This window comes from Pelobates fuscus, chromosome 3 (assembly GCF_036172605.1).
Source record: "Pelobates fuscus isolate aPelFus1 chromosome 3, aPelFus1.pri, whole genome shotgun sequence".
In the NCBI taxonomy this organism is placed as follows: domain Eukaryota; kingdom Metazoa; phylum Chordata; class Amphibia; order Anura; family Pelobatidae; genus Pelobates; species Pelobates fuscus.
The window spans coordinates 49,215,760-49,227,954 of record NC_086319.1 but is presented as its reverse complement, the minus strand read 5'-3'; the positions used below and the strand labels follow the sequence as shown (position 1 = coordinate 49,227,954).

At 39.0% G+C, this 12,195-nt stretch overlaps 1 protein-coding gene across 2 annotated transcripts in view; it reads right to left on the bottom strand.

Moving 5' to 3' along the window:
• The window catches only part of PTPRR (protein tyrosine phosphatase receptor type R), a 177,852-nt gene that overhangs the window by 82,310 nt on the left and 83,347 nt on the right, over positions 1–12,195 (bottom strand). For both annotated transcript variants that reach the window (XM_063447011.1, XM_063447012.1), the window contains one exon: positions 1,913–2,172. In XM_063447011.1, the coding sequence (XP_063303081.1) occupies positions 1,913–2,172 (260 nt within the window). The remainder of the gene's footprint in view (positions 1–1,912; positions 2,173–12,195) is intronic.

Genomic DNA, 12,195 nt, shown 5'->3' with positions numbered 1-12,195 from the left:
ATACATTCTCTGCTATAGTTTCTCAAGCTACGCCTGTCTTAAATGAAAACAATAATGTCCTTATTTGTGTAGTTGTCGACCCCACAGTGAATAAAAACCCTAAGAACACTTGTTAATTTACCTTAATTCCAGCGCGGAGACTCCCTCTGCACTGGATAGGTCTCCTCCTCCCGCAAAGTTAGGCTGATGGGGGAACTTAATGTGCATGCGCAAGAAATGCAGTGCACATATTAAAGCTTCCCCATAGGAAAGCATTGAATCGTTGTTTTACTACCGGGAATTAAAAGACATTAGACATCCTCATGCAAATCATAAGTACATCTCATGCCTCAAGGAGTTAAGCACCTCTAGTGGAGGTGGACCAATCCTGCAATGTAAACATTGTAATTTCTCTGAAACTGCAATGTTTACCTTACAGGGTTAAACTGACAGGGACACTGCACGCAGACCACTTCAATAAGATAAAATAGACGAGTCACTCACCTAGTTTGATATTGGGTACAAAAGTTTTGTTTTTTTACAGAAACGGCAGCATTATGGCAACACATTTCTCACTGTGGCTATTTAATAACCACTACCATAATGTTTTCACCCATTGTTAATGAAAACCCAGGGCCAGCACTGATGCCAATAGCTACATATGTGTTGTAAGTGGAGAACCAAGTAAAATAAACTTCTGAGCATAACTAATTTTATGCGCTAAGCATGTATTTACCTCCTCCAATAAATTAACTAATTTGACTCTTACATACTTAGAAACATAGAAACATAGAGTGTGACGGCAGATAAGAACCATTCGGCCCATCTAGTCTGCCAAATTTTCTAAATACTTTTAATGAGTCCCTGGCCTTATCTTATAGTTAGGATAGCCTTATGCCTATCCCACACATGCTTAAACTCCCTCACTGTGTTAACCTCTACCACTTCAGTTGGAAGGCTATTCCATTCATCCACTACCTTCTCAGAAAAGTAATACTTCCTGATATATCACCTTCTGCAATATCACTAATAAAAATATTAAAGAGAATGGGTCCAAGTACAGATCCCTGAGGTACCCCACTGGTAACTAAACCTTGCTTTGAATATACTCCATTGACTACAATCCTCTGTTGCCTGTCGTTTAGCCACTGCCTAACCCATTCAACAATATTGGAATCCAAACTTAAAGATTGCAGTTTATTGATAAGCCTTCTATGTACAACAGTGTCAAAAGCCTTACTGAAATCTAGGTAAGCAATGTCTACTGCACCACCCTGATCTATTATTTTAGTAACCCAATCAAAAAAAATCAATAAGATTAGTTTGGCATGATCTCCCTGAAGTAAACCCATGTTGTCTCTGATCTTGAAATCCATGTGATTTTAGACGTTCAACAATCCTATCCTTTAACATGGCTTCCAATACTTTCCCAACTACTGAAGATGTCTAGATAAATACACCTTATAGACAAAACAACATAAATAATAACATGTTCTCCAATAATAACTTGATAACACAATAAATAAGTCTCATGGAAATAGGGACTCCATACCTACCATGTTTTCTAGAACACATATCACGTATACAAACTGATGGGCATATGAAAGGTGCTGCCCTGTAGTATATAGAAGTTAACTACAGATAATATCAGGTGATAAGTTAGCCAGGAATCCTGCAGCATATAAAGTCTACATACTACATGCTGCGAGTTAACACGATGAAAACATGTTTGTCCAGGAAAACACAGGAGATATGAAAACCCTAACAACTACTCTACAGCAACTGGTCAAGATCAACTTAAGTCAATGTTGAAGCATTAATAATATGAGGAAACATGTGATGTAATGACTGCTAATTCATGATAACACAACTTTTAGCATCATTAAAACAATGCATTAAACAAGGTATGGATAGAGGTGTATGAAAGAATTACCTTTCTTGCAGGCCCACAGGTTTCATTTTAAATGGAGATGGTCCGGCAGAAACAGGAAGTCTAATCTCAAAGGTGCCTTGACACTGAGGGTCTACAACAACATTTACAGGTTTGTGGGGATGCTCATGTTGAACCATACTGCTCAAACACTTTGCTTCTGACTGTGTAGGCTGAACCGGGAGAGGCGACAGGTGTATCTCTTGTTTTTTTTTGTCCTGTCTCAATGAAAACTGAATCTTTTCTTTTATTCTGTAGAGAACCTATGGAGATAGAAAGTAAAGAGTATCTACAATTTTCTCCTCCTACTGTATAAACAAAGCAAAGCAAACACATACATACATACAAAAAAAATAAAAAAAAATCAAAGCAGTGTATTCAGAAAAAGCTCTGTAATTCGTGCCGCGGGAGGTTTCATTTTTTCCTTTTTAAGCTTTCCTTTTTTACATTTTTTTTTTAATTATTATTTAAAGCATGCTCAGAGATGTCCAGTACATAGCTGGTTTTATAAAACACTCAGTTAAGAGCTTATATATAATGGCACAATTGTTTAAGCTTACTAATATGATAAGTCCATCATTTAAATGTTTAAAACTGTTTAAGAAAGAGCAAAGCTAACATTTTGTGGAATGGCACGGAGGATTAGGGAATAAGAAAGTGTAAAAACATGTAATCTGTTGCTAGAAAAATAATTTTATATCCTATTTTAGGAGAACGACTGTAAGTTAGTTTGATAAAATAAATACAGAGCCTAAAATTGGTTAAACTTAATCAAGTGTTTACATTTTTATTCATCTACCTGGTTTCTCCTGTAAGCTCGGACCCCCGTAGATTAAGATAATTTGTAAAACTGTACTAAAACTGTAGTAATACTTTCCGATGGCGTGGCCTCAGGACACTGTTTCCATAACCACAACAGAGGGCTGTAGTGGTTATGGTACGTTAGTGTTCCTTTAATAACAAAGTATTTAACACTATAGTCACTATAATCACCAAAACAACTTAGGTTAATGAAGCAGATTGCCCCTGCAGTCTCACTGCTGAATTCTCTGTCATTTAGATGTTAAATCACTTTTGCTTCTGTTTATGCAACTGCACATACAACCACACACCTCTACACAACATTACAGACATATAGACACAAATAATTTCACATAATCACAGACATACACGAACACAATCACAGACCCACAAACAGACACATACAATCACAGACCTATACACACTATCACATACATACATACATACACAGACACACATACACATGCACACGCACACGCACACACACACAACCACATATATATATATATATATATATACACATATATATATGGTTGTGTGCGTGTGTATGTGTGTCTGTGTATGTATGTATGTGATTGTGTGTATAGGTCTGTGTTTGTATGTGTCCGTTTGTGCCATTATATATATATATATATATATATACAAACACACATTGATGCCAATGCTGAGATGATGTCATATTCCAGCTCATGGCTCACTGCATGGAAGCTGTGCAAAAAGAGTTCAGTAGGTAATGGGCTCTCTCGCCGCCCGGGAGCCCGGTTCAGGCCCGCATGCGGGCAGTGTGTTGGACATGCTTGCTCTAGGGCAGGGGTAGGCAACCTACGGCACTAGTGCCATGCACGGCACTCAAGGTGTCTTTACACGGCACTCAAGGCTGCTGCAGCCAAACAGGAGTCCCAGTGAAACTTCAGATATCTGCTAATATGAAAAGGTGGTGAAGGTAAATCCTCAATTTATGCATTGCAGCACATAGAGTAAATGATCTCAGGTCACTTCCTCCTAGCACTTGTGAATGGGAATCCACACTGTGGTAGAGCAGCCCACAGCGGATATTGCAGCTCCTGCCCTTCACCTGTACCTGGCCAGCCTGGTCCCCACTGAACCCATGGAAGCCACCCACACTGCTAGATTTACACAGAAATGCACAATAACCCTCCCCTCATATAATAATACGAACAGCCCACAAACAAACATACACACAATCCGCACATAACGTAACCCGCTAACAATCCACATACATGCACACAACCCCACATGCAGCATCTCACATGCAATACCACAAACAGCCCCACACATACACACACTACCAAACACACAATGTGGCATTTCCATGGACACACACAATTCCACAAGCAGCCCCCATACACAGCCCACATTCATATGTATCATACACGATACCATAAACTACTAATGAACATATACAATATAATAGCTCATATACGCACAAATACAACAATACAAAGCAATTACAGTAAAAATAACACAAGCAGAATACGGCAGCATACACACCTCAATTTAAAAAAATAGGACCGGCACGCTACGGGACATCGCAATCCTATATCGGTACAGTGCTGCTAAAAGGCTGCCTGCTCTAGGGTATGCCAAATATGACACAGTGAATATGGACTATGTATTGCTGGTGATACTTCCTATACATACTTGTTAACCATTTATGGAGCAATGGCATTTTTTGCTGTCGCCATGAATTATCTTTCTCATTAAAGATTGGCAGGTGGTGTATACATTCTCAGTAATAATAAATGCATAAGGCATTTAATTTTGTCCCGACCAAGGTCTTATGATGGCATAAACCTTTATTGGCCTTTGCATTGTTATATTAGTTTTTTATAGCTTTATAAAGTCCAATGTCCATTCAGTAAGTGATGAGCAGCAGTAAGTACATATTGCACTGCATCCGACACATGTCACTTACAAATACTGTTATTAAATCAAACCTCTGGTCTTCCTGTAAACCACTTACTACTAAATTTGCAGATTTATCTATATTTCTGACCAAAATTCTTCAGAACCGAAAAATTGTGAAAACGAACTACATTCTGAGATAATCAAGAATTGGAACAACTTACGATATTTACAATAGCATATTTAGTTGCACATGGATTTACTTCAGCTAAAGCACTTGGGTGAGGAAGAAGGACAGAGAATGTTTTCTGAGATAGCGGAGTCACACTGCCCCAAGAAGGCCCTCTAGTAGCCATCTTAGGAGTGGCCAGTAGAGGTATCCTTAGGCTGTAATGTAAACACTGCATTTTCTTTAAAAACAAAAAACAATGTTTACTGCAAAAAGCTGTAGTTGTTCTGGTGACTATAGTGTCCCTTTTACAGGGATTTGAGTCAGATTTTTTTCTATATCAGACTGATGTTAGAGTGGGCAGTATACAATAGCAATTTTCTCTGTTAGAAGAAAATATTTAGTCTAATAAGCTGTAGAGTTCTAACAGTGTCCAGACTACAGCGGCGGAACTACGGTGCAGCCAATGCGGGGCCCATATGCTTAGGGGGCCCATCGGGTAGCACGCGCACTAAGGGCCACCCAATGGGCATGTATCTTTTCTGATATCTACAAAGAGACAATCTCACATAGTATAGACCATATATGGTTAAATAAAAACGAAAATTGTAATATGTATTATGAACTCACAAACAGAGAGCTCTGGACCCAGCTCTGGTATGCATCACTTCTGGGTCCGTTTAGGCGGCCCCCCCCCCCCCCTATTCCCGGAAAAAATATTTTCTTTTATCCTACAGGGGAGAATAGAAGCACAAACGATTGCGCAGTATTGTTTGTATAATTCTTGGTGTATAAAACAAATTCCCAAATGGGTACTTACAAAACTGGAACAATATAAATGACTCAATTCCAAAGTATTGTGCAGATTTTAGGACTGCACTCCCTCCTTGTGAAAGAAGATGAATCCGGGAACCAGGATAAGATGAGAAAATAAAAACTGAATTTATTAATAATAATATATAACAAATTAAAAAAGGTAGCAATGTCCTTAAGGGAATTTGTACACCAAGAATTATACAAACAATACTGCGCAATCGTTTGTGCTTCTATTCTCCCCTGTAGGATAAAAGAAAATCTTTTTTCCAGGAATAGGGGTGGGTCGCCTAAACGGACCCAGAAGTGATTCATACCAGAGCTGGGTCCACAGCTCTCTGTTTGTGAGTTCATAATACATATTACAATTTTCGTTTTTATTTAACCATATATGGTCTATACTATGTGAGATTGTCTCTTTGTAGATATCAGCATAATTTGACATCCAAAAGATACACTCCTCAATTTCTCAAAGGTGATATATTATTTATTTATTTATAAATAAGCGCTACATTCTCTTTTGATTTTTTGTATATTGTGTCTGTGACATTAGAAGGTATCACATGAATGTACAGCAGCTAATATTGCAATAGTCTTTTGCATATGGTGATATATTAGACATTTAGTGAATAAGCGCTGGTCCTTATTCATTTTTTTGCATGTGTCTTTTCTGCCTTTAAAAATGGCAGTGCTTGGAGGAAGCAAGTATTGGTCACTCCCCCCAGCTAACACACGAAGCCGCATGAGAGGGAGGAGGCATGGGATAAAAGAAGAGAGGAAGTGGTGCAAACTGGGAGAGTCAGACTCTGACTTCCAGCAGCCACAGCCAGTAGAGTACACTCTATGTGTCAGTGTATGTAACGGTGTGTATCTATGTGTCTGTGTGTGTAACTGTGTATCAGTGTGTGTCTGTGTGTGTCAGTGTGTATATCTGTGTGTCTATGTGTGTGTGTCAGTGTATGTATTTGCATTTGTGTCTGTGTGTGTATCTTGTGTGTGTGTGTGTGTGTTTGTTTCAGTGTCTGAGTGTCTCTGTACCTGAGTATCAGTGAGACTATCTGTGTGTGTATGTCATTATGTGTCAGTGTGTTTATCTGTGTGTGTAACTGTGTGTCAGCGTGTGTATGTGTGTGTATCTGTGTGTCTATGTGTGTATCTGAGTGCCTGTTTGTATATCTGTGTCTGTGTGTATCTATGTGTCAGTGTATAAATAAGTGTCAGTGTGTGTGTATCTGTGTCAGTGTGTGGGTCTGTATGTGTAACTGTGCGTAGCTGTGTGTGTCGATGTGTCTGTGTTTGTATCTGTGTTTCAGTGTGTGTATCTCTGTGTTTATCTGTGTCAGTATATTTGCATGTGTGTCAGTGTGTATCTGTGTATCTTTATGTGCATGTGTTTCAGTGTGTGTGGCAGTGTATACACTACACACAAATTCACGCTTGCATTCAAACGCCAACATTGACACACACATACTCCATACAAAAACATGCTTACATTCAAACACACAGACACTGCTCAATGCTAAACACAACTCTGAAAAAATAAGATAATGGTAGATCATCAGCTGCCAAACCATTGTGGGACTTGTACGACAGATGAGGATCTACATTTAGGCCATCCTTGTGCTAGAGGAGTGCCCAAAAAGATTGCATCAGGACCCTCTTTGAATTAGCTCCACCACTGCCAGACTATGATCCATATAATTAGTAAATAACACAGAGGAGTTCATACAGAGAGTAAGGAAATAATGTATAGCATGGTCAGGAACCTGGGCAATACACAGAAATAAGGGTATTTGCATGAATCAGTACTGATGGTATAACAGAAAAAAGGAGACACATTACAAGATGTAACATTAACACGATAAATAATTGGAGCTTGAAACACTAGTGACCAAGTCCAGGAATGTCACAGGCTTGTCTGGTGCCAAGCAAAACCTATTTCTTTTTTTTGTTTCAGGCAATATTGCATTGATGTCATATCCTTGTTTTAGGTACATTAGCGGAATCTCTAAATTTTCCGTGTTGTATATCTATTTTGGTCGGTTACCATCTGGGAGGTAACCTTGGGAGGCTGTGTACCTATAAGTTAAGTTAATTAATTGTTTTTTTCACAATGCACTGGTGCCACAGGTTGAATTGTTATATTTGTATTTGTTTCTTCACAGTTTTCTAAAGCATCATAGAAGGCTGAAATTAAGATAAATGGATGGACCTACATGCATGTTTGTGGATTGGTTGAAAGGCAGGGGGCCTGGTAAGCAGATTCACCTAAATTTGCCACCTATCAAGAAGAGGGACATTGTACGTCTAAAGAAACAGAAGAATAAATAATTCAATAAAATAAAAGAGATATCCCAAGAGACTCTTGTGTAATCAGCAAACCAGGTACTCGAGCTTTAGAAACCGAGACTGCGGAAGCTGATTTGTGTATGATACAGTTTGTCAGAATACAGGCAAAGTTTCAATTAAGAACTTCTGGCACACAATGTGATTAGAATTATTTCCCCAATCATGGATTTAAACAGGGAACTGTAATGGTTAAGCCCTATTTGCCAAGTTGGCAATACAATACAGAGACACAATAATTGCAGATTTCATTTTGACCCATGGCCCACAAAGTACCAGAAACGGTAGAAGGTATTATATTGGATGCATAGGGGGAAAAAAATCTCCACTAAGAAAAAAATTATTTTGTTAATATTTGTTAATATTTCAGTTTTTCCACTTACTTCTAATATTGATATATTATTTGTTTAAAATTGTAATAAATCAAGTCATTGTTTTTCTGAATACATAATAAAAAGAATTGTGGGCTGTTACAGCTTTATTACAAAATGAAATGGTGTGACGTTGCCAGTGTATTTCTGTATATAGGTGGGAAGCAAATCCTTGAGCTCTGCTTCCATTGTGCATTTAAAAAACAAAACGCCCACTGCACTATAATCACTGTGAGAAAAGTATTCAGTCTATCCAAATCATCTTCCCTATTGACAATACATAACTGGGTTTTCTATATTTAGAAGCGTGTTTTTTAACCTTTTTGGTCCTGATACATTCTCTCCTGTGTTCTAGAAATAGACAGGTGGAAAGTGACATTCTCTTTATATAAGAGACCTAGTTTCTTTATAACGAGTTTCTTCCTTTGGAATCTCTTTCTTGTGATATTTTTCATCACGTGCTGAATACACATGTAGGAGCACGAGGTGAGCCAGCCCTGGGGAAATTGCTGGTCTGATACAAAGGGGCTATTTTAATTACTCCTACAACCTAACACCATCAGTGGGGATCTCCTTTGCTGAGAATGATGGGAGTTAGAATGCCGGTGCTTTTTAACTCTGACAGTCCAGACATCAATTAAAATGGCAATATTATGAAGGCCTGTATTATGTTACAGGTCTTTTATGAACACAGTATGAATGGAGGGTCCCTCATATGGTGCTGTATTAGCGCTTAGCCGCACAGTGCATTCAACATATCTCCAATTCTTGTATTATACACAGATTATAACTTTACTATCTCTATTTACAGCTGTGCTCAAAAGTTTGCATACCCTTGGAGAATTGGTAATATATGGACCATTTTTAAAGGAAACATGAGTGAGCAGGCAAAACACATTTCTTGCATTTCTTATGGGATTCATATTCAACTGTAGGTTATAACAGAATGGTACAATCATAAAACAAAACATGGCAACAAAGAAAAAAAGCCCTATATCTTATGGGAAGCCAATGCAGGGACTGACAGAGGGGTGAGGCATGGGACAGGAAGATGAGCCTCGCCGCCGCATTAATTATAGACCGCAATGGGGCAAGTTGGGAGCACGTAAGACCACTGATAGGTGGATTGCAGTAGTCAAGGCGGACAGTGGCATGAACCAGCACCTTAGCCGCATCCTTAAGTAGGGGCGAATGCGCGCAATGTTTTTGAGATGGAAGCGGCAGGATTTGGCAATCAACTGAACATGAGGGGTGAAGGAGAGGTCGGAGTCAAAGAGAACACCTAGCTAACGAGCCTATGTGGTGGAGCTGATGGTAGCACCATTAACGTGGAGGGAGACAGAAATGGGAGTAGCAACACTTGAGGGAGGAAAGACCAGAAGTTCTGTTTTGAAAGTGGGTAGCCATCCAGTTATAAATAGCAGAGAGGCAGTCAGAGACACTAGTCAAGAGGGGCTGGGAGAGATCAGGGAAGGGCAGATTTGCGTGTCATCCGCATAGAAGTGATATTGAAATCCAAAGGAGCTGATGAGTATACCAAGGGAGGCAGTATAGATCGAGAACAGTAGGGGACCAAGAACATTGGGGGACACCAACATAGAGAGGTTGGTAGGAAGAGGCATAGCCAGAGAAAGAAACACTAAAAGAGCACTGGGGGAGGTAGGAGGAGCACCAGGAGGGAGCAATATCTCGTAGACCGAGATTACGGAGGATGAGAAGAAGCTGTTGATAATCAACAGTATCAAAAGCAGCGGAAAGGTCAAGGAGAATTAGGATAGAGTAGTGACCATGAGATTTTGATCGTTTGATACTTTGGTCAGAGCTGTTTCCACAGAGTGCTGAGCGCGGAAACCAGACTGAAGTGGGTCGAGCAGGGAATTGGACTCGAGGATTTTACATATGAGTTTTACATATGTTACCCTTTGTGTGCCTATTTGCAAGCTACATTCAACTTAAATTGTTAACCCATCTTATTAAAAATGATGACACTCTTCTTATATACGTTCAAACGTGGGACGATATTTAAGCATTTATTTTGCTATGGAGACAGAGAGGGATAAAATATTAAGAAGCAGTTTTTCTTAAATAGCTATTTTTTGACTACCTGATTCGTTTCTTACTGTGTATTGCATATACCATCCGTTACTGTCATCGTGCTCAGACAATCGACTTTCCTGAGCATAATGGGAGTTGCCAGTCATTGATAGATCTTCATTAGTTAGCTATATCTGCTCTTTACTATAGTTTGGCCATGAAATATCTGTGTGATCTAATCTGCCAGGGGGATTAATGGATCTCCATCTTGTATTGTCACAAACAATGTGTCACTAACTGTCCTTCATTATATTTTGCAGTGTAACTCATTCACTAAACACAAAACGAAACATAGGAATTTACAGAACTCACAACCACTCGGCACAAAAGGTGGGGGAGGAGGAGGAGACAGAAGCATTTGTAACTGCTCTATATTTTTTACACCTGAGCAAATATTGTTATGAACACATCCTTCTGTGCATCTGTCAAAACATGTGTTTCGCCCCGTGAATGTGCTTTCTGCGTGGTATTGTCTTTCAATGAAGTAGCTAATGCAATGTGCCAGAGCTAAATATCTTTAGGCACAAGATGCTAGAGTTCTGTGAACTGTCAAAAATTATCCAACATTCTGCTATAACCTTAGTCACTGTACAATCCACAGGACTACAAGATTGCGAAATGTATTTCTAGGTTATTAAAGGGATGCTCCAGTCTTGATATAATCCAGATTCTGCAATAAAATATCTAGATGATGCATTCAAAATATACAGACAGGAATATAAAAAACATAGAAAAGACTTCTAGACCTCAACTTTAAAATTGTTCTTGGAAGAAACAGCAAAGTAGTTCTCCCAGACCTGGAAGAGATTCCACCAGTTTTGCAAATAGAGCTGTACAAATCACTTGCTCAACCAGACAAACACGCGTGTATGCAGCTTCAGCGCAAGCTCTCTCACAAAATGTCTGTCTGAATTATGCTTGTAGCAATTGTAAGCATTTGCGTGAAAGAAAAACAGGGACAGGGGATTGCCTTGTGTTAGTTGTTGTGGTGGTTGTGGTGCCTTGGGTGTCATTTAAGAGTTTTACCCCAAAACATATAATGACAATAATTACTATTTAAACTGCTTTCAGAGACTCTCCTCATATTTATACTTTCCTGTGGTCACCTCCAAAGGGGCACTTTGAGTGGAGAGGTGGGGTGCTCAACCCAAAATAAATTTCAAATAAACAGAGAAAAAAGGAATTGGGGAATGTGGGGCACACCCAGATCATGCATTTTTTTTTAGCAGTGGTGCTGTAAATACCAAATACAATTATAATTTAATCTTAGTTAATCAAAATAAATATTTTGGTATGCATTAAGAGTCCTCATCTGGTGAGTCGATGTGTCTACTTAACTACTTATCTCTTCTGGGTAGCTGTATGTGCAGGTCCAGCTTTCCTGAGCACAAACATTGCAATGTACTTTCCAAGTGAGCCTATATAAGAGGGGCAGTCTGTATTTTGGGCCCAAATTCCAATGTCCCTCTTTTCTATCCCATACCTTCCAACTTCACAGCACCCTGTGAAGCAAGACATTGGTAGGACTCATAAAGAAGAACAGGTCATCAAAAGTATTTGGGCCACTGGCTCAGGGGCAACCCACGTGGAAATTGAGAGGTTCTTCATGTAAAATTGCATGTTCTGTCCTTGGTGGGCCGGCCAACTTTGCAATCAAAACTCTACTCCAGAAGAGTTAGTTCTTTAGCATGTTAAGTTTAATGTAATGTAATGTTAATGAAGGCAATCTGATTCATACATGGTGGAAATGTGCACCCATAAACAAATTCTGGAAAGATGTATTCAATGTAATCAATGTAATATACCAAATAACAGAAATGAAATTA